This window comes from Alosa pseudoharengus, unplaced genomic scaffold, assembly GCF_046254945.1.
Source record: "Alosa pseudoharengus isolate Yale_2024_CS ecotype anadromous, Long Island Sound unplaced genomic scaffold, YU_APseudo_1.1 YU_APseudo_1.1_scf_22, whole genome shotgun sequence".
Classification (NCBI taxonomy): Eukaryota; Metazoa; Chordata; class Actinopteri; order Clupeiformes; family Clupeidae; genus Alosa; species Alosa pseudoharengus.
In genome coordinates, this window is record NW_027468680.1 from 15,581,198 (window position 1) to 15,605,116 (window position 23,919).

Consider the following 23,919-nt stretch of genomic DNA (forward strand, 5'->3'; position numbering starts at 1 on the left):
AAAGGATCTTCCATAAGCGTGTGCAGTCAGGGTATTGGGAGTGTTAATGATCAAGACCCTGCAGAGAGAGAGAGAGAGAGGGAGAGAGAGAGAGAGAATAACTGCATGAAAGATCAAGGTATCAGTGTTGTTGAAGCAGTGGAGCTGTCCGTGGTACTCCAGAGACAGCGTTGTCTGAGTTCTTAGGGTTGGCGGAGCTGTCCAAGGTGCTGCAGAGCTCAAGGTTAGCATGTGAATGCGACTACACGCTGGCTGTTGTGCTGCTTTAGCCTGGCTCACACACATTATGTGAGCTTCCATTCGTGTGAGTCATCTGAAGGTGGGTGACACAGTTGAATCCTCCGGTGTTGACTGTGTGACTGTGCTGAAAGCCCTCAGCAGCAGCTCTGGTCTTCATGCTGAGTTGTCATGCCTCACAGCTCAGGAAGAGGGGTCTGCAGAGAGTAGCAAGAGGGAAAGTAAATGTTGGTGGCAGAGTTGGAAAAGTAAACATTCGCAAAGCAACGGTATGAAGAAGTCCTGACACTGTCACAAAGATGCAGTTTGCCAGCGGATAGCACAACCTCTTTGCAGCAGAGGTATTAGCTGATGTACTTGTGAAAAATGTGAATTGGGAAAAAAAGTCATTCACACTCTTACAAGAACCAGGCAAAAAGCAATATATATTATTGACATAAATTTGGACTCGTTCACGGACAGACATGAACAGGAGACAGCCACAGGAACAATACCATCCATGACACACCAAAGGAGCTCATAGATCCTGTTCAGAGATAGTATAAGGGGCATGTTACAGTGATTGGTATTAATACAGGTTCAGATCAAAAATTTTCTCAAATGTCCAGTGCACCTTAATTCCCATTAATGTCAAAGTAAGATACCAACACTGTCAGTGTTAGAGAATCTAGTCTTTGAGTACATATTAGAAAATAGTTTCACTCTAGGGTTGACCTCAATAGTAAAAGATTGGAAAGGACCTACCTCACTGTGGGATATGAAGTCTGAATGCAGTAAGCCTACTGGTCACATTACAGTAATATATTACTTTTATGCTGTTTATTTTTATGTAATTTGCCATTTGTGAAAAATAAGATATCCAAATATCCAAATCAGTAAATTACTAGCAATAACATTATTGTCACTGAACACAAAAAATCCTACATACGAAATAACATAACTATTATAGCCATAAAGATAGAAACGAAGGTAGCTACACCAAAAATGAGACAGAAACACCTGTCACTTCTTACCCAGACTCACTAGATGGCGTCTTCGCTCAAAGCCTACATTATATTTTGTAGTAACTCGTTGTCACCAGAAGAGGGATATTCTGCTTCATTGCTGGCAGTCACGCCAGCATGAGCAAGCAAGAGAAGTGTAATGGAATAAAGGCTTATTTAATCTCAGCTATTGGTGCATTTTAAATCGTGTGTGCCGTTCTAACAGGAAAGATCATTTCGAGTAATGATGGGGTGTTGGTTCAACAGCTTCTTTTTGCACAGCTGTTGTTGAGCTTTTAGTCAATGAGTGCATATCGCTAACAATGCCAAGGTCACGGACTACGCCATTGGGAACACATGTTGTACCGTTATGAAATCTACCTCTTTCCAGGTCTGAAGAAAACAGAAACAGATTTTTCACCCGAAATATTCCGGTTGCTATAAGGTGTCAATCGTCATTCCTCAGTCAAAGAGTGGTGTATAGTGGCTGTCAGTGTCATAGGTCAACCTCTCAAGATGCTAGTTCTCTGTAGAATTATGGTAAATAATTATAATTCTGGTGACGCTACGGGAAAGCATCATCCATTCCAAATACATTTTTAACTGATTCAGTGTAACCTATTTTCTTCCTAGGTAGACAAAAATAAATTGAGTGGACAACAGAAAGCAGACCAGAAGTATCCTCTACTTCATAATGCTTACATAGAATGCTGTGTGTGTGGTGTATTAGCTGCACATGGCATATTCAATTTCGGTGTGGTGTGATTTTTAGATAGCATGAAGACAACTCTGTGCGTGCAATGCAGCATCTCCCATCCTCCCAATGAAGTCCTCTCGCTCCCATTGCCGTCACAGGCTGGGACAATGTTTGCTGTACGATTGGCTGGCAGCGATGGCTCAGTGAGTGCGTTGCTCAGCTGCTGCCATTCAAGAATTTGGAGACTCGTGCGCTGGGGGTGTGTCGCAAGTAGCGTAAATCCACGCCTCTTACATAAAGTCCAAAGGCAGAGCTGGCAGTGCTATAGCTCAGTGGTTGATGGTGAGAAGCGAACTGCTTTCAATTCCGCATTGAGCTGCGCTTGAAGAAGTTTTTTCTTTCTCGCACGACCAATCTTCCCAGTTGATCGCCATTGTTTAAGTGATTCTTGTAAAGGTACTGCAAGTGCGCAAAAGACACGAGCTTTCCTGGATCAACCCTGCGCCAGACACCTAAAAATTCATGTCTGTGTACCCACCTCATTTGTACTGGTAAGTTTCATCCATTTGTGTACGGGTTTGGTTTGGTGAGGTTTGACACCCTCGTCTATGACCGGCCAACTTTAGAGTTTGTCACATCTTGTTTTGCTGTAATTAAAATTGGCTCAGACCGACTTTTTTAAAATGATGTTTTTGTATTTTTGAAGAGTTGCGTAGGCTATATGCTTCTTGCACACCTGCTGTGTTTACGGTTATGCCATTTGCTCTGTGTGAGAACTAATTGGTTCTCTGTGTTATGGGTTTGCTGATGTGTTTATCTGTTTATTATTAGTCTATGAATATCTGAGCAAAACGTATGGGCTTCTTGCGCAGAGGCCAGAGATGAGACTCATATTAACAGCATGTAGGCAAACGGACCGCAGATGGCTGGAGGTCGGATAAAATGTCAATAGTTTTCGGCTCAGAGAGAAACAAATCGGCACTGACCTTTTTACAAATGGGCATTCTTTGTCATTCTGCAAGGAAATGTCGGGCTATCTTTAAACGCATTAGAGTGGAGGGAAACTGGTTGAGATAAAGTGAAAGCACGAGTTGAGCTTGAATGCTGCCCCACCTTCTTCTGTCAAATAAACACATCAGTCAGTGTCGAGTCGAGTGGTGGTGGAAATAATTATTAGTCGAAGGGTCGGGCTCTGGGTACCACTTCACAACATCTAAATCTTGCTTAAAGTTGTCTTACAGTTTTACCCGTACAAAGTAACACATTTGTGAAATAATGGTCAATGTTGCTCGATCTAAAAAAAACCCATCTTCATCGCTATCGCTCCATGGAAAAATAGCGCTTGCCACAGCCCAGAAAATGATTCTTAAAACACTGCACCAGGGTCTCGCCAAATTGGGTATTCTTGACTGAAAGTGGCATGCAATCTCTGCCCAGTCACGGTTTTGGAGAGGTCAGAGGCTTGCCATATAAAATGTGTAACATATGACGTGGACCTTCAGGCATGGGGACCGTGAGCGTCGTCGTCATAAAAGTTGGGCTCAAGGCGATTTTTTTGTTACTCGCGGCAGGCTACATCAGTTCACCAGCAGTGGGGAGCACCAATGCATGATAACTTAATTGTGCGCGCGCCACGCGTTTGCTGTGGTTTCATGCTCGGTGAGCAGAGGCGTTCTGAGGAGTCGCGTGGGAATCACCCCCTCCACGAGTTCAAAGCTTCCAAAACACTCGCGCCCACTCACGTAAGTGGAAAGCACGGCCTCAAGAGTGTCCCCATTTTGTTACTTTGACACCCCACAACTTTCCTTTGTTGGCGTGGTTTGTTTGTTAATGTCGGCGATTTTGCTATGGTGTAGGCTATTGTCACAGAGAAACGTTCTGGTTGATGAAACGCACCAGGTATTTTCCTCAGGCTCTCCCTCTCCCTCAGTGTTTCTTTCTTTCTTTCTTTCTCACTCTCGGTATTGTGTATCTTTCTTTTTCACCAGGAAGTGAAGACCTGACCTCTTTATTCTCACCGCATCGTTTTTGGGTAGAGCTGCCCTTTTAGCATCTCCCTGCTGCAGGTTGAGGTTTGCTGTCTGCAAACTTTTAGAGCTTGTCTGCAGTAGTACCTGAACTAAAGACAGTACAGAGTCATAAACTCATCATCTGTAAATTTTGGCTTGATTTAGGACGTAATTGCTCCTGGAACTGAGAAGTTACCCAGTAACTCATAACGTTTTCCAGGTTTAAAATGCCACCCACTTTTTGACACCTGTTTAACTAGACAGTGGAAAAAGAGATTCTTTTGAAGTTGTACTTTAATGAAGTTGACTTTTCAACTACTCTGACTGGTGAAACTTCATGTTTTGCCTTTGGACCTTGAGTTGGTGGGTGCTTGCAGGTGCTGGAATGACTGAATAGTTTCCACTTTCCACATATGATTGGAGAGTTTACATGCAATACTTTACTTGCATGAAAGTGAAAATGGTTTGTGCGGTCACAGTGGAAAGCAGCAGCTGAGAAGTAGAAGAGGGATGACCTTAACACTGAGCTGCAAATGCACAGCCTTGCAAAGTAGAAACAGCATCTCCAAGACACACACACACACACACACACACACAGACACACACACACACCCTTTCTGGTTGCATGGACAACCCTGATTAAAAAGCAGATTTAGTGCAGGATAGACATTTGTCACACAGACAACTTGAACAAGCACACATTCCCTCTGCATCCCTGTGTGTGTGTGTGTGTGTGTGTGTGCAACTACCAGCTCACATGCAGCAGCCAAAAATCCCTGACCTCCCATTCTGTACAAGCACATATTGGCCATTCAGATCAGACCTCTCGCGCTCTCTCTCTCTCTGTTTGTGTGTGTGTGTGTGTGTGTGTGTGTGTGTGTGTGTGTGTGTGTGTGTGTGTGTGTGTGTGTGTGTGTGTGTGTGTGTGTGTGTGTGTGTGTGTGTGTGTGTGTGTGTGTGTGTGTGTGTGTGTGTGTGTGTGTGTGTGTGTGTGTGTGTGTGTGTGTGTGTGTGTGTGTGTGTGTGTGTGTGTGTGTGTGTGTGTGTGTGTGTGTGTGTGTGTGTGTGTGTGTGTGTGTGTGTGTGTGTGTGTGTGTGTGTGTGTGTGTGTGTGTGTGTGTGTGTCTCCACCAATTTCATATGTTTGCTAATGTCCTATTTCCAGGGCAGTTTGATGCCAGATGTCCCAGCTCTGGAAAAGGCTTAGTATGATGTTCATGGGATTAATTGGATGTGGGGCCCCAGACTCTCTCAGGCTGCCTGAGTGGCATGTGGTATTTGTGATGTACTGTGAGGGTGAAAATATGTCTTTCTATAAAAGAAGGTGCCATCTTGTGTGTGTGTGTACCTGAACTCTTGGCATTTTAATGACCAAAAAGAACATTATTGTCTCTGAGAGACAATGAAGTGCATGTGAATGAGTTGCGGAGGTTCTGTCATGAGCTTAGACAGGATTAGACTGCTGTGAATCTAATCTTTCACTGTCTGAGATGCTTGCTCACAGGGACCTCTGACACTTTGATTTTAGGGTGCATCAGTGCCACTAGGTGTGTGTGTGCGCGTGCTTGTCTGTGTTCTTTTATGTTAAACATGTCCTATTGGGAATCCTGAATTTAGGTTTTTGTTTAATTTAGTGTCCATGATTCTTGTTGGAAAAGGAACATCGGCAGCCCCCAAATGGGCAAGAGGAAGGCAGGTTGTTGTGTAACTTCTGTCTGCCTTGTTGGGTTGAGTTGGTGAAATGTGTGCACACACACACACACAGTGTCAGTCTTCCTCTCCTGTGTGTGTGTGTGTGCACGCACTTGCTTGCTCAAAGTCTTCCTCTCGTGTGTGTGTGTGTGTGTGTGTGTGTGCACTTGCTCAAAGTCTTCCTTTCGTGTGTGTGTGTGTGTTTGTGTGCACTTGCTCAAAGTCTTCCTCTCGTGTGTGTGTGTGTGTGTGTGTGTGTGTGTGTGTGTGCACTTGCTCAAAGTCTTCCCCTCATGTGTGTGTGTGCATGCTATAGCATAGGGTCTGCAGTTCCTCTCGCAGCAGGATGTTTATACGAGCCCAGAGCTGAATCATAAGGGGCAGTACTGAAGTGTTTATCCTCTCCGCTCCGTTAAGCCCGCTCTTTCCTTTGTCCGTAACTCGCACAGGACACAAGTATTTATGCTGCTACAAGTAAAGATTACTCCCTTTCTCTTTTTATGGGATTTTTCACCACATTGTTCATTCACCATGGACAGCTGTGCTCTGTAGATGGTGTGCAGAATCCTGTGTTGATTTGTCAGAGACGGGGCTTTTTGTGCTCTCTCCAGGGTGCTGTATTAGAATGAGTGACTTGACACACACACACACACACACACACACACGCCACAATTCTGTGGTAGTGCTTGTTCAGGGCCCATGTCGGGACGGTGGGCAGTGTTTCCCATACATTGACTTATTTGTGGCGGCCCACCACAATATCCACATTGACCACCACACAATGATTTTCCAGGTTGTACTAAATTGTGCTTAAATCTGGTTAGCATCATAACCAAGCTGTGCTAATTTGTTAAAAGCTGTTGCATTCAAGTTAATTCTGCAAACCAACCACCACAAATTAAATTCAATTCTCTGGGAAACACTGGTGGGTGTAGTAGTATCGGTCTGCTACAGTAATCTGTATGGATCAGTGAACCCAGTTCACTTAACTCCTCCTTATTACCACCTCCATTAGTACTCCTCCAACTCCAATTCACTCCTCAAAGATGACGTCTTCAAGGATTTGAATTTTAATCTTTCTAGACATTGTTGGAGGAAGCAGGTGTTATAAGTCACAACTCTAGAAGACCATTAGATGAGCAGACTGTCCTGTAAATTATGGTTGATCGGATAGTTGTAGTTCTTTTGTGTTGAATATATTTTTAAATATGCAGTCTTCATGGGACTGTTTAATAAAGGCAAACATCATTGTGCTACATCTTGAGGATTTGCTGTGAGTTTCTCCCCTGATGGTCAGCAATTTGTCATGTATTTGACCTCACTGACCTCCACCTCCAAATTTCCAAAAACATGAAGGAGTGTTCAGTCCCCAAGCTTAGGCACGACTGCACCGTTATGATAGAGTTGTTGAGTGTGTTTATGTTCCTTGTGTTGGAGTCCTAAAATAATGCTTACTGGAATGTGGTTGAGAAGAGACACAAACAGAACGCTATTATTTCAAAAGCACTTTCATCCTGACTACAGCCGGAGGAGTTCAGTCCCGGTGATAAAACAAGTCAACTGGTATGACAAGTATGTGACTATGCACTCTAAAAGCATTGAAGAGGCATTAGGCAGTGGTTTTGTTGACTGGTCTTCCGGTTTAAGCCAGCTGTGTTGAATGCTAAGTGTGCTTAGATGTGTGTGGTTACTGTTATGGTTTATTTCGATTATATGTATTGCTGTGAAACTTTGGCCCATATCTGTAGTTTGCTCTATACTGCACGCCCACTGAGGGGCTTTCATAATGACACACACAGATACGCACACGCACACGCACACGCACACACGCACACACACACATACACACACACACACACACACACACACACACAGACACCTTGTCTGTCCAGGATTTATCCAGCCAGTCCTACAGCACTTCAGTGAAAGAATTTTAGGGGTTTTCTGACTGGGTGAAATCAAAGCCTTCATTTTTTTTCTGAAAATGTATCTTGTCATGTTTGACGTGTGATGGGCTGACACCTAACCTTTGACCTCTTCCTCCTTTAGCCCCTTGTTTGTGCCCACTGGAGAGATGACCGAGGTGATCATTAGCAGCACCCCGATGGAGGACATGAGGCTCAGCCCCACCAAAGAACGGCTGACTTTCCAGGTAACCAACACCTCACAGATCACCGATATGCCCTCCTCAAATATGGCCTCTCATGAACCTCGCTGTGCATTATGGGAAGTGTATTATCTGTTACTCCTAGTCTAGACCGAGGTCTAACAGTACATCTTTGGTGGTGACTGGCTTGAGCAATAAGGTCGGGGTGGCATCATAACGCATCTTATCTAAGCGATGTGCGGTCCACTGATGTAAGGCCAGCATTCTGCGCAATCTGCTGTCCTGTCCAGTTTAGTACATGCACACACAGCACTCTTGGCTTTCCAGCAAGGGGCTATTTATAGAGGAGATCATAATGTCTGAATGATTTCCACCCCTTCCCCCCTCCCTCTGCAGTGGAGTGGAGGTCTACTGACCTGTGTGGGGTTTAATTCGTTCCCAGAGAATAAATCAAATACAAGACAAAAGACAATTTTGTGTGTGTGTGTGTGTGTTCTTGAGTTGGCCTTGCTCACAGCTGTGTACTGTACTGCAGTGGTGGCCTTGCCAGGGGTTCATTGTTCCTTTGTTTGACTCATTTTGTCGGAGCATAGCACACTGACCTTGATGAGGACACCACCAGTGCCCTGAGTTATATGAATCGAGATAAGGTGTGTGTGTGTGTGTGAGAAGATGCCTTAGAATCCAGTGTCTTGGCATCAGTCTTGCTCTCATCTTTCGCTTTCTCTTGCCCTCTCTCACACTTGCTGTAGCCACATCCTTATTTTGCGTATTTTTCTCAGGGTTGGTTTTGCTTCTTGTGCCTGCGGAAGCTGTGTGCATCCTCACAGCTTTACCTAACGCACAGATCTGAATGTTGGGTTTAGTTAATTAATGTAGCTGGATAAAAATGAAATTAAGAGTAACTAACAAACGCTAGGTGATTGTGAAGGGGAAAATCCTTGAATAGTATTTTCTTCACCGACTCCAAACCTCCAAACCTTTTCAAAATGAATTTGGGGTTCGAGAGAGTTTGAGAAATCCTTTTGCCTCTGCAGATGTGTTGAGTCGTGCTCCTCTAAGTTTGAGGAAATGGAAATCTTTCTTTGCCACTCCAGTAATCCCAGCTATGTGTCTGGACTGGTGCCAGGTCCAGAGGAAGCGGAGTGCAGCAGGGTGCAGCAAGCACAGAGACCACGCTGGAACCTTTGCCTTTGCAGAGGAAGTGCTGGGGCTCGAAGAGGGAGCATATGATCTCTGGGTCCTCAGTTTTAGTAAAGCGGGGTGATCATTATTAGGATATGTGGTCTGGATGCTGTAGAATAGCTCTTTTATTCTCGACCAGAGTAGCACAGAGAGCGAGCATCATCTAACATGAATACCACTGGCTCTGTGTGTGTGTGTGTGTGTGTGTGTGTGTGTGTGTGTGTGTGTGTGTGTGTGTGTGTGTGTGTGTGTGTGTGTGTGTGTGTGTGTGTGTGTGTGTGTGTGTGTGTGTGTGTGTGTGTGTGTGTGTGTGTGTGTGTGTGTGTGTGTGTGTGTGTGTGTGTGTGTGTGTGTGTGTGTGTGTGTGTGTGTGTGTGTGTGTGTGTGTTCCCATCATTCTCTAGGGCCTTTGACCAGTCATGATTTATGACTCTGATTTCGAAAATGAGACTCAGGAAGATGTTGTTTTTTTTGTTTGCCAAGCTGCTAATTTCTTGTGGCTTGTCTAGGGTCTGTTTTTGAGGGAAATGAGGAATGTTCTCTTGAGAGGGGGGGAAAAGTAAATATTTTTTATACTATTTTTCTTGACTCCTTTTAATGTGATCCTCATGGTCATGCTCTCTCTGTGTCTGAAGTACGGGTGTCTCACGAAGAGTCTCACAAATCGATTCAGTCACAATTTATTGCCCACAATGTCACAATACAGCAGTGCTCAATATATTGCCAAAGATTCACCTACGATACAACACGATAGCTGTGCAAAAGGCAAAAAGCTTAGTTATGCATTTATTCACTACATTTCACAACTGAGTTTTTATCTTAGCACTTTTTAAAAATATACAAATAATTTGACAATTTGTTGAGGATTACCCTCAATTTTTTTGATAAGTGACAAGACATGTATAGTCACTCTGGTAAGTAAAATGTACATAGGAGTCCACTTAGAATATGAATGGTAGAACTTCATAATTTTGTCAGATCGATCACCAACATATTGATAGTGCATCGCAAATAGAAGCTATACAATATATTGCCGTATCAATATTTTATTCCAAAAAGTCAAGATTCACATTACGTCTCTATGAGACTTATCAAGGCTCCTTTATCTGTGATCCTCCTACACTGTATAGTTGAGAGCACATTATATTAATAAATTGACTACATCAGTTTAGCAAAAACTCCTCACATCACTGTGATCTATTGACTTCCTACAAGAAGATGGCTTTTTTTAACTAATTGTAATGATGTCTATTAACAGGCCTTTGAAACATGTTTCACTGCACTTTATTTGGTTACTTAGTGGTTAATGGGCTTTGAAAAGTAAAGAAAGACAAAGTAAAAAAATGCATTTAATCTGGGCTCGCTGCCCAAGCGGTGACATGGTTTTCCACCGAAGTATGCGTCTAAAAATACTCTTCCACTTCATCCTGCTTATGCACACGTCCTGAAATGTCCAGAGCCTTGAAACACTCTGGTTATCTTTTGTCCTTCACATACAAATATGCTCTTTCAAACACGTTGAATATGTACGCGCTCAAACTTTAAGGACCAATTGTTATAGTTCAATTCTTGAACCTGTATTGAATGTATTCCATCTCGACTAATACTGAGCATCTCTTTGTTTCTTTATTTGTCTCTCTCTCTCTCTCTCTCTCTCTCTCTCTCTCTCTCTCTCTCTCTCTCTCTCTCTCTCTCTCTCTCTCTCTCTCTCTCTCTCTCTCTCTCTCTCTCTCTCTCTCTCTCTCTCTCTCTCTCTCTCTCTCTCTCTCTCTCTCTCTCTCTCTCTCTCTCTCTCTCTCTCTCTCTCTCAGATCTTCCCGGACCCCTCAGACTTTGAGCGCTGCTGTAAGCTGAAGGACCGGCTGCCCTCCATCGTGGTGGAGGCGACAGAGGGGGATGTGGAGAGCGGCGAGCTGCGCTGGCCTCCAGAGGAGTTCCTCATCCCGCAGGAGCAGGACGACGCCGAGCTCGCCGCCGGAACCATCCAGAATGGACAGACAGAGCAGAACTCTCAGCACTAAAGAGAGACACATACACACGTAAACACACAAGCGTACATATTCATATACATACAAATACACGTTGCACACTTGCTTACATACGTAATGACCTGTGGACAACGCCACCCATGTACACGTATTCACATCAGAAGAGCGCAAATGCAAACACACTTGTGTGTAACAAAGACCTCCTGTGATTCCTCTGGACTCTGGATCACTTCTGCAAAACTCTCCCTTGCCTTCACCAACTTATATGCACACCAGCATCACACAAACTGATAACTGTAATTTCCCCTTCTAGTGTGTTTGTCATCAGAGGTGTGTGTCAAAAAAGGAACAAAAGACTTTTGTTGATCTCTAGTCCCTGTCCTCCAGCCAGTTAGTGGAAAGACCTCCTTAATCATTGGATCCAATGAAGAACATCAGTAACTGTGATAAGTTAAAGATTACACTGAGCAGAGTCTGCCACTGAAGGATTCCAGAGCTAGTATTTTTTTTCCACAGTGTGTGTACATACCTGTCACTATTTTGTTGAAATGCCATCTGAATCTTACAGTTGTACATAAGAGACACAAATGAAGCAGTAACAAAGCTATGAGGAGAAATAAGGATGTTTAGTGCAGGGAGTTAAGTGTTAAGTGACTTCAGATCTAGCAGACATACATGGAGATGACTAGATGGGGAGAGAGTGAGAGGGCAAAGAGGTTTTCGGTTTAAGTAATAATCAAGATATTCTCTGCACTGATCCTTAGGATAAGACACTGTAACTGTTAGATGGCCATGGGCACTGTCGGAGGGGAGGGGAGGGGAGGGGGGGAGGGGGTGTATATACGTTGGTGGAAAGGAGCACTGAACCCGCTCCATCATTTGTCCTGTGTTTGCTATGACTTTGGTCTTTGATCTCTCCCTACACCATGAAGCCCTTCTCTTGTTCCCATGACCATGTTATTTTTTTCCATTCATGGTTTTAGCTTTTAGATGAAATACTCATCCGTTCTTTTGAAGGGGTGTGGGGTGGGTTGGGAAATGCTGAATGGTCCTTATATTACTTTGCAAAGTCGAGCATTGCACACAGTTGTTAATTTTTTTATTTTTTTTTATGTCTATGGTGGGGAGCTGTAGCCCTAGCTACTACGGGCATGTGGCACACGTCGCCATGGGAACTCACCTGTGGGATTTGTTTTTGTAAAGTTCTTTTGTGTTCTCCTGTATCTTTCCCCCCCCCTTTTTTTTCCAACGACCATAGGGCTTTGTACAGAATCCTTTATCCCAATATAGCAAACTTATACAAGCATTCTCTCATACACACTGACACACATACTGTAGGTAGATCACTTCTTACTTTTGTAAGCTCAGGGAGAATAGCCACCATGTTGTTTTTTTAATTTTATTTTGTATGTAGACCACGTTCCCCTGCGGTTAGCAGGGATTGTAAATAAACATTTAAAAGTGCTTTCCAATTCTGTCTCTCTCCCTCTGTGTGTGTGCGTGTAGAATGTCTACTCTATTTGAAAGTTATGATTTAGGGGGGAGGGGGGTGGTGTTATGTCACCTCTGTGACATTAGCATAACATTAACTTATTGTTCCTTTTTGTGCATTTGTCTTTGATATGGATGTGTGTTTCAAGTTATGGATGCAGTGTGTTCAGTAGGCTCAGTAACAGAAGCTGTCTAATGGGGAAAGGCTTTTGATGTATGTTTCTTGTCTTGCAGAAGTTTCTGGCAGGAAACATTTCTGTGCACATGCCACCACCAAACAAGCACCCCCCTCCCCTCCCCCCTCCCATCCCCCACCTGAGAACAGAGCGAGAGACACGAGTGCTGCTGCATATTGCTACTTCCTGCCCATGTACAGCTGCTGCACTTGTATGTGCGTGTGTGTTCGAGTGCATGTTCTGTATATAGCAACCTGAAAAACCACACACTGCCTTCCTGTCATCCCAAACACATTTGCACATTTCCTTAACCATCTAGTCCCCCGTGTTGTGATGTGATCTTGAGCTTGACTTTTTTTTTTTTTTTTTTTTATCGCCAGAGGCGTGTGATTTGTTTTCCTGAACTGGCTTCAAGGCTTGCCTGATGGGAAGTCTCTTCTGAAGTAACAAAGGGGGAAAACCCATAAAGTTTTTCCACAACCTTTCTTCCGCCTTTCTTAATGGTACAGGTTCCTCTCCAGACCTGTCCTTCTCTTTTCTATTGATTCACTTTGTAAGCAACACGCACGCACACACACACACACACACATATATACACACACAACTACCCTCAAACTAGCCCTCCTCTGTATCTATCAAAAAGCAGTTCAGGAATGTGTCTCACATACTCCATGGTAAGAGTAAGCAGCATTTGTTAAACATTCTTGTGATGGCTACCCCTTCCAACCATAATGATTGTGTTTGCTTAAAGGTATAGTCCTGAAGTTATTTAGCATTGTGGGCCCTGACTAATTTATGACCACAGAGGTGTCCTAACATAGTTGACCTTGATGTTTGACACGGTGGGCCTTGGAGAACAGATGCAGAATGATGATGGGAGGGGAGGGGGCTCTGTGGTGGACGCATCACAGTTCCTCTGGTTCCTGAGGCACTTCCTGGGAACAGAACAATGACCTGACATTCCGGCCCCCCCGGCGAAATGCTCTGCCCTCCTGTTTCCTGGACAGACAGCGGCAGTGGCCATGGCAACGCAGGAGTACGCACAGGTGGGCACTGGACGCAGGCGATCAGACCATGTAAACCCTGTCCTGTCCGGAGTGCCATGTGCAGATGACTCAATGTAAACCAAAGCCATAAATGTGTTCTAGGAACCCTGCGGGTGACCGACATGTCCACAATTTCAGAGAATGGATTCCTTACAAACACATTCACAACCACACCCCCAACAACATCAAGCCACACAAAGTCAGCATTACACACTTATATTAATACTGTATGTAGCTTTAAAGAATTATAATTATGCATACACAAACATATTAGAAAGACTTGCCGCATTCAGAACTTAAGTGGTTTCTCTCAGACTCACTGACGCATGCAAACAAAACGGGTTCATATTCAGGGGCATGAACTTTTGAGGGATAGTGTCTCATTTAATGCTCTTGAACTGTTGCCATGGTTGTGTCTGTGTGTCTGGGTGTGTGTGTGTGTGTCTGGGTGTGTGTGTGTGTGTGTCTGAGTGTGTGTATGTGTGTGTATTTAGTCCTAAGCACTGTCGCTGATAGCACTTCTGTCTCATTCTTAAAATTCTTTCCAATGGAAACAATCTGGTACTAAGCTATGTCTGTCAGCACGGTCAAGCACTCACACCCACACACACACACACACACACACACACACACACACACACACACACAGTCTGTAGTCACTCCTCGTCTCACCCACTCCTGACTCACACACACACACACACACACACACAGGTTCACACACTCATGCCCTGGACACTCCTCAAACACACCTAAGACACATGCACACACACACACACACACACTCTCTCTCTCTCTCTGTCTCTCTCTCTCTCTCTTTTTCTTACTTATATTTTCTATCTACTGTATGTCGCTCGCTTTACATTAATCGTGCCATAAACATCTTCAGAACCCTTTGTCACCACCTAACACTATCCGTCTCTCTCCCCATCTATCTCTCTCTCCCCCCTCATCTCTCTCTCTCTCTCTCCCCCCATCTCTCTCTCTCTCCCCCCTCATCTCTCTCTCTCTCTCTCCCCCCATCTCTCTCTCTCACACACTCTCTCTTCCCCTCTCTAGCCTCTTTCTCACATGAATCCCATCTCACAGTAAAATAAATACAAACTGGTTAGACTTTTTCATGTTCTCTCTCCGTAATAGTAAAGTAACAGGTCTCCTCTGTTCTCACTCAAAGGCATTTAACAGGTTTGTGTCTCTGCAACCTCGCCAGAGTGAACAGGCAAGGTCAGGTGGATTATCTTAGCTATGAACTATCTTAGCTATTACTGCCTACTACTACTTACTATGAGGTTAAATCGGTATTTATTTCTAATCTTTGTTAACTATCTCTTATCCAGGGACAAACCAAATAAAAAAGGAAACAACACAAACTTGTGTTATCCCTATCTGGGCACAGAGATGTGTTAAAACAACACAAGTTGTGTTGTTTTTAACACATTCGTTTTAAGAGTGTATCTCTTATCCAGTGGCAGTTGTTAGTTGTTGCTTATGAACTGGCCAGGCAGCAGAGCTGTTCTGTCTCTCTCTTCACTGCTCTGGTGGGATGTTTCCCATAAGGTCGTAGAAGCCATGTGTTCAGTGCAGACACTATGTATTATGTAACCCTATATGTGACTTTGAGGCTGTGTGTGTCTATGTGTTTGTGTGTATGGGGTATGTGTGTGTGTGTGTGTGTGTGTGTGTGTGTGTGTGTGTGTGTGTGTGTGTGTGTGTGTGTGTGTGTGTGTGTGTGTGTGTATTTGTTTGAGTGTATGGGGTGTGTGTGTTTGTTTGTGTGTATGGGGTGTGTGTGTTTGCTATTGGTCTAAAATAATAGCCAGACATGTAATGTGAGTGTCTAATGTACATGCGTGTCCAGTAATCGAGAGGCCAGTTATGTGAGTGACAAGGAGAAAGTTTTGTGGTTTGTCCCAGGCTGCTGTGTGTGTGTGTGTGTGTGTGCGTGTGTGTGTGTGTGTGTGTATTTGTGTTATTCTGTCTGCCATGTGCGTAAGGGAAAGATTCCTTCCCTGGGGATCCAAGAGTCTGAGAAGAAATCAGATCCCTTAAGACCAAGAATCATATTTATACCAGCCCGACCCAAACACACAGAGCGCAAAGTACTGCCAGTACTGAGAGACATGGTGTGTGTGTGTGTGTGTGTGTGTGTGTGTGTGTGTGTGTTTAGAGGGAGTGAGCTGGAGACCACACAGTTTGAGCCAAATTCTGACAGAGATGGAGAGATAAGGGCAGAATCACACGGATGAGTGCAGTGGGAAATATATGGACAGGTTGGCAAGGAGACGCAAAGACAATAGGGGAACACAGACAGCATGTCTGATTATGTGTCCAGTGCATGCAAAAGAGGTGAAATCAGGCTGATGCATTAACAGGTGTGTGTGTGTGTGTGTGTGTGTGTGTGTGTGTGTGTGTGTGTGTGTGTGTGTGCGTGTGTGTGTGTGTGTGTGTGTGTGTGTGTGTGTGTAATCCAGATTAAGAGATACTGCATCTGTTTACTCTGCCATAACAAGGATCAGATGGAAAATTGCTGCCTCAAAATGGGCAATCTCATCACAGCCATCCATCACCACAAAACACCAAAATAGGTTGGTCAAGCTTACCTCTTCTAGAAATGATTTCTCAGGAGCACCAAAGCCTCTGCTATTAACAGCAGATTACATAGTCTAGATACTATTTGTGCATTTTCATGGATCTCAGAGGTTCAAGTGAATCAGGAAATGAGTCAGGCTAATGGGTGTCAGGCTTTAGGTGGGACTGTGAAAGGCCTTTGTATGTGTGTGTGTGTGTATGTGTGTGTGTGTGTGAGTGTGACAATGAAGTAATCTTTTGTCCCTACATGGCCTCATCTCAGCTGGACTGCAATCTGATGAGGGCAGTTGGAATGGGACATGCTCTTCTTGTTCCCTGGCTTTGAGGCTTCGGCCAGTGTGTGTGTGTGTGTGTGTGTGTGTGAGTGCATATGTGTGTCTGTTTGAATGTGTTAATCCACACTGTCCTGCTTCAGCATGAGTCGTCAGTGTTATAAATAGTCTGATTCTATCCCCCTGTAATCCTGGGTGGAAAAACTGTTTAACCTTAGAAAGAGAAATAGAGCAGCAGACAGAAACGGAGAGGTAGACAGAGAGAGAGAAAAGAACTGAGAGAGAGAGAGAGAGAGAAAAGAACTGAGAGAGAGAGAGAGAGAGATGTCATGATATTTGGTTTGAGATTTGGGACAAACAGTTCCACAGTCCACGTGCTGTGTCTGAGTCTGTGTTCAAGACAGGGATTATTGTTAAATTAAGTACTTTGAAACCCATATAAAATCCACATTAAATTACTATTAGAGACAATAAGGACAGCTGGATACTTTGAGTTTGACCCATCCTGTCCATCCATAGACACAACAACCACCCACTCTACTCATTCAGTCTCCCTCCCCACGCCCCCCCCCCACTCTCTTCATCGTCTTCATTCTTCTTTTCAATCTTCACATCTGTACCCATCTCTCTCCTCTCTTACCCTTTGCTCTCCATGTATCTTTCCACTTCTGTCCTCCACCCTCTCCATTCTCTCTGCTCGTCTCTCTGTCCTTCCCAAAATGTGGAGGCCTGTGAGAATGTTTTGAAAAAACAAACCAGCTGGGATTCTTTCCAATGAAGGCTCGTTAAAGTGCTATCAATAGCCCCCTTTGAAACAAGCCCAAGACCCAATGTCCAAAGCCTGCAGAAGAAGAAAAAAAACATGCTTTCTAAAAACATTCACTGAAGTCTTGTTTATTTTGGTGATGTAAGCTCACAGATATAGCATAAGTAGATTAGACGAGCAGACCCATAACTATGTCCCTGGGGCATGGAGTTTGCTTTTCCACGTTCCCCCTGTTCCTTTCCCTGTCTTATACCTATTACATAAAGTCACTGTTGTGATGAAGACCACAGCCATCTTGCGAAATGTCAAGAGTGCTGTCCATGTGCATATATACAATACAATCATATACAGTATGTACGTGCTGGTCTCAGAATATCTCTCTCAGACTGACCTTCTTGATCTAAATCAATCAGGCTTTAAGAGCTGTGACTCCACTAAAATGGCTTTGAAAGGGCAGTTAAAGCTGCACCTCAGGCCTTGCATCTAAGAGCTGTGTTTGACATGGTAGTGCTACTCTCAGCATCTTGGGGCAAAGCACTTTTGGTTTTGGTTTGAAATAGCTGACTGGACACTATGTCATGGCAAGGACAAAAGTCCATATCCCATCGCCTCTCCACAGGGGTGCCCCAAGGATTGGTTCAGGGGCCCCTTCTCTTTACAACATACACAGCCTCTTTGGGTCACATTATCTGCCTACTATACATGGCTCCTCACATCACCACTATTGGTAGTTTTCATTCCCAACATGCTGATGGTGGCCTAGGGACGAACATTTGAAGACATGGTCCAATAAAAACTTTTGCAAGAGCTAATGCGTAAGAGTGCGGTTTTCAACTTTGTTTTCACAGCTTTCATTCCTGTCAGATGATCCCACAATCTCTGTGCAGATGTTAGTTCATCTGTCAGAAGGATGGAGGAACTTTTAGCTTCAGCTAAATCTCTAAAAAATATAAAAATGGCTTCTTTGGGGAAGTGGCATCATCCGTACCAGTTTCAGGTCCAAGTGTCCATGGGGACCCAGATGACCCATGGTCATTTCCTGATCCCATACTAACTATCTCCCACTCGCTTCCTGTCAGTCTCAACAGTCCTATTTGAATAAAGGCAAAAAGCCCAGAAAATTGACTTTTCAAAAGTTATGAGGACCCTGGGTGTCATGATTAATGAATAGCTATCATTTTCTGGCCAAGTTGTGTCCATGCCATAGTTGTACCGCTTTGCTTTACACAACAAAAGGAAAATCAGACCAACCCTGATTCAATGCACAGTCACAGCTCTTACAGATAGTCCAGAACATTTTTTTTTGTATTTTTTTTATTTCTATCAAAAGGGAACGTGATACTTCACTGCTCGACCAATTCACAAATGTTTGCCAACAGAGAGACTTCTGGGACTTCACCTAGTAGTTGAACTTAATCATGCAAACATTTCATGAAGGCTCATGTTTTCTCAGAGAACATCCTTTCAAAACACCTCTAATACCCCAACATACTATTTATCTGATGTCCTGCCACTTTGAAATATTGTATGAGTAGAATTAATCCCTAAAATCCCTTGAAATTATAGTCTCTTAGACAAAACCTGCTCATTTATTATGACCGCCGCTAGCAAAGCGGTCATATAGGGATTGTCAAAGTTTTTTTTTTTTTTTCGTCATCTACTTCCTGAATTTTTGGTCAACGATACCCGGGACACCGAAACACCGGGGCACATGAAATTTGGTGGGTGTAGCCCCACTAGACTTTTACGGAAAAATTTCGTTTGGTCCCCGGGGGCCTTCCCCCCCCCCCCCCCGCGCTGGGCCCCCCGAAACCCAACAAAATGCAGTTTTTCCTAAATTTCCGCTGTTGATGCAGGCAGCTCACTGCGCCGGGATTAGTGTGTGCTCCACCTCACTGTGTGTACACTGTGTGCTGTGTGTGTTTCACTAATTCACGGTTTGGGATAAATGCAGAGACCAAATTTCCCTCACGGGATTAATAGAGTATATATACTTACTTATAAATTTAGTGACTGTACACTCATTGGCCTAGATGGAGGTGCACACATATACACACGCGCACACACACAGGCACGCACATACTATCGGTATCGGCAATTAGAACAGCCGATACATAATTACAAATTCAGTAGGATTAAAGGAAAACCAAATATTCATCATCATCATCATCATGGCTGCATTTCCAGTATTGGCGATACGTAGTCGTTTGTCCACCAGATGGCGTACCGTTGCAGTGAGACGTAATTTTGTTGGAAGTTAATCTAAAGTGGGTTGGAAAAACAATGGACGCTTCCTTCAAGGACTGTAGAACGTCTAATAGGACGATTTTCACATGAAATGTAATTCCCATTTCTTCTTGAAGCCGAAATAAATCTGAGACATCGGACATGCTTGGTTTTTACTGCAGGTACGTTAATCTTATAATATCAATAGCTATAGGACCTAGGTACAATAATGTTACCGTTAGCATTGGTTGAGTGATGGAGGCCAATTTGTAGAAAACTATAAATGCGGTTATACCAGAGCCCGTTTACGGAGAGCCGGATCACTCCCTATTAACTCCATTGTACCTGCAATCTGTTGTAGTTCCGCTAGGGGCGATCACGAAAAAGTGCAAAAACAATGGGGGTCTATGGAGCTAGACGGCTAAATGTGTCTCTTTCACCTGGTTGTCGTTGAAAAATCGAAGATTTGATTGTGGTTTCTGCAAGCTTAATATGGATTATAGGTCAAAAGTTGAATGAACGAGTACTTACGTCCTTTTGATTTCTTACAGGTTGGGTCGTTGTTGCCCACAACACACTAGCTTTCTGCTAATGAATGACGTCATTGACACATTTGAAAGGCTTTTTAGATCAAATAAGTGACTCAAAAAATATAAATCTCAGCGGTCTGTATTTTCTCTGCCCCCTCTTTCGCATGCAACATTCAAATTTCTGGGCAAAAAATTATATCCAGAGAAAAGTGGATTTGAGGGGTATAGCTCCATAGACCTCCATTCATTCTGCACTTATTCGTGAGCGCCCTCATGTGGAACCAGAAAAGGAACTGCAACCAGTTCAGAAACCGGAAGTTTCCAGAGAGTGGCGGTTCTCCCTTAGTCATTCTCTGGTTATACCAAGAAAATTGATAGCAGCACTGTAATTGTATCTTTCGACTGTCATCTCATTCCCTAACGCGATGGTTTTCTAATGGAAAATATACTTGAAAGATAACCTGTCTATGATGCAAACACCGGGCTGGGACATTTCTGCTTGCTAAATAGGTTTTTTTCTGCTGTTGATTTGGTCACAGTCCTTGGTGGCCCTGTCAGTGCTTTGTAAAGTGTTGCATTAAGACCACAAAAGTCTCAAAAAGCATCTGAGCTAACGTTCATTCCCAAACACTCACTAGGCTACTTCAATACTCTATTTTCAAAATTAACGCACCCGTGATGATCTACATCTAAACCAAATATTTTAGAGCCCACTTTGAGAGATGTATCCAAGGCAGGGCTGTACACATAATCGTAATAGTATTTGTTGCACGTGCTACAAAAATCATTCTGTGCAATGGATGATTTACCAACGTTACACCGGTGAAGCACCCGATTTGGTTCCCCATGCAATTCATGTTTCCCCTCTAGGTCTTTACCATAGACTGTAAAAAATAGGTCTTTTTACACGGAAGCTCTAGTCGGTTACCGTAGCTGAAAACACGGAAAACGCAATACAGCACTGTGAATACGCACGGTAACCTAGCAACAACGCAAGAACTTCAAAACAGTGGCGTAAAGGAAACAGGAATTCCGGAGGAACCAAATCGGGTGCTTCACCGGTCCGATACAGTTTTGCCTATGGCTATACATGCGTGAGACTGAGACGCCTGTTTATTTGTTTTAAGTGCATGCAGGGTGTGAGAGGGGAATCAATGTTCTTTGATTCCAGCTTGGTAGTTGTAGTCTGTGAGATTAAAAAGCACGTGTGTGTGAAGTATCCAAACAATGACACCTTCGTTATGGCTTTCATTATGGCTGCTTTAGCCACAGACCTTCAGCTACTGTGCAGTGGGTCCCATTTAGAAGTGGCTACTTCATTCGCGCTTTCCGTGATTCACGGAGCTGCGTGAATTTTATTACAACTTTTCGGCACGATATGGCAGCTTAAGTCCGCTGATACTGTAAGGCGTAAGCCATTGGTTTCCAAAGGAGATTTTATTTGTGTCGCCAGCATAGCCTATTGACAATTTATGCTGTAAATAGGCTACCTTATACCTGTAGTTTAGGGAAGCTAACAGCTTTCTATTAGGATCTAGTTTGTTAACAGTCACGGTTTTCTCATAACTCCCTGATGCATTTTTGCTTTTAGAATAGCCAGAGCATGGATATCTCAATCGGAAAATTAAACAATATTGCAATATAAAAGATTGAGCTTGGTCTGGTGAAAGCCAGACTAGCCATGACCTCAGTTAGGGGAGCGCGGGGCACAAAGTAACGTGGGGTTAAATGTAACACGGACTTTTCCCCTATTTGCAGGGGGTTGATCGAGGCATGCTATTGGTCAGTTAATCACATTACTATGAGACGGTGTTCCACAAATTTTCAGTCAGTATGGACGTGTTTCCACGTAGATCTGCAGCAAAACGCCTTTTGAAGACATCAACGTAAATGTCTAGGCGTAAATGTCTATCATATTAACCGTCTTGTAGGCTAAAAATGAACACCGTTTTGAAACATGTAGCCAACTCATAGCAGGAGCTAGCTTATCTTATAACAAACGTGACCCAGCGGGGTTAGTAGTAACGCGCTGTTACAACTAAGCCACTCATGCTGTACAATGACGTTGCAAAACAAAAATATGCGCGTATTAGTGTTAGTTTAGTTAGTTTTTGTGATGTTTTGCATTTTGCCTCATGTGTTTTCAGGTTTGAGGGCTTTTCTTGGCAGGATTGACCTTGGTTAGACTCTTTGCTTCCATTGGCGCATATTTCTCATGTTATTTCTCCGTATAGAAAATAAAGTCAATTTTCGACACACGTCTGTTGTTAGTTCATGACTTATGTATCATAAATAGTCAGATCCTATTCTATCATACACATTCAGATACATTTATTGAATTAATTTAATTAAAAACAGCCTTTGGGGTGAGTGTTACAACTAACCCCGCATATGGGGCAGGTTGTAACATTTCACCTATCGCCACTCTCGGTGGAATTGTAAAAGAACAGTAGCTCCTACAAACAAACTTCCAGTGCATATGTGTAACAGAGATATGTATGGGTCAATGACGTGACGTCTAGATTTTCTGTCCAACAGCATTTTTTAAGTTTATAAAAGGTTTGAATGCCTGAAGACACACCATATATATGTGGGAGCACTCCCATATTTGTAATCACTTTACCTTTTGAAAAATCTTTTGGTATTTTAAATTTTTCTCTTATGTGAAGTATCAAAATATCATGTGGTGCGACTATCCGACCATGACTGCTGTTTGGGAAACTTCTTTAAAATTACACTGAATCTATTCAAATGTGCGTTCTGCTCTATCTAGCATTTTTTCAAAAGTGTTTTGTAGCTCTGTAGAAAATGACACAGCATTTTTTTTTTTTATGTCCATCCTATTATACAAACAAACTTTGTCCGAAGATGTCAACTTAATCAAATATCATCTGGTGCAACCATCAAGAAACTGCCATTTTGAGACTTTTATTTTAAAATTATGGTTATGGTTATGGTTATGGTTATGGATTTAGCAGACGCCTTTGTCCAAAGCGACATATAAATACAAAACAACATAATAATATTTAAAAATGAACAGGGAACAGATTAAAATCTAGGTCAAATATAGTAAGGAGAATAGTTGTAGTACACAATAATATCAATTCAATCAATAGCCTAATAAAAAAAGCAATGTAAAAAAGGGGAAAGGCAATAATAAAACAATAATGTCAATTCAATCAATAATATAAAAACAATAACATGCTAAGACTACATTAAGGAGAATATCAATAATAAACAATAATGTCAAATTAATTAACAGCCCAATTAAAATAAAAACAACATTATATAAACCATAACACATAAGCGCTTAAACAACTAAGTATATGTTGAATAGGAATGTCTTTAGACCCCTCTTAAACGACCCAAAACTACCACAGGAACGGAGAGCACTGGGCAGTTCATTCCACCAACATGGAACCACTGAAGAAAAGAGTCTGGAATTAGACCCAGTTTTTATGACTGGTCGACACAACATACGCTCACCAGAAGACCGCAGTGGGCGGTTGGGCATGTAAGGCTTGATTATTGAATTAAAATAACTAGGAGCAGATCTAGTTAGTGTCCTATAGGCCAAAGTGAGAGAAATTAATTCAAAGATCTTAAGTTGCATTCATAAACTAGTTTGCCAGGCACCCATTGGGGCAGCAAACAAGTTTGTAATTATCTCTTATATTTGGAAAAACATAGCTTAAATAACAGCTGGTATGACCTCAACAATACAATGAATATTAATTTATTTGTCCAAATTAATTTTTGATTAGAAATGAAATAGTGACCTTTTAGAGGAATCAAGTTTGTTATGAGTAGGTGGTCAATTTTGTGCCTGTAAATTTGATCTCAAGTTGAAAATGTCATGTGGTGCGACCAAACATCATGTGGTGCGACTATTACAAAATGCTTTTTTGTGTGGTTTTACATTTAATTT

The 23,919-nt window shown here is 42.9% G+C and overlaps 1 protein-coding gene across 1 annotated transcript; it reads left to right on the forward strand.

Annotated features, from left to right (window-relative positions):
- Nucleotides 1-2,237: 2,237 nt before the first annotated feature.
- On the forward strand, nucleotides 2,238-12,370 carry lbh (LBH regulator of WNT signaling pathway). Its single transcript, XM_076300745.1, has 3 exons — nucleotides 2,238-2,468; nucleotides 7,668-7,770; nucleotides 10,722-12,370. The coding sequence occupies exons 1-3, from the start codon at nucleotides 2,440-2,442 to the stop codon at nucleotides 10,929-10,931; spliced, it is 342 nt and encodes a 113-aa protein (XP_076156860.1). The 5' UTR covers nucleotides 2,238-2,439; the 3' UTR covers nucleotides 10,932-12,370.
- Nucleotides 12,371-23,919: the final 11,549 nt, after the last annotated feature.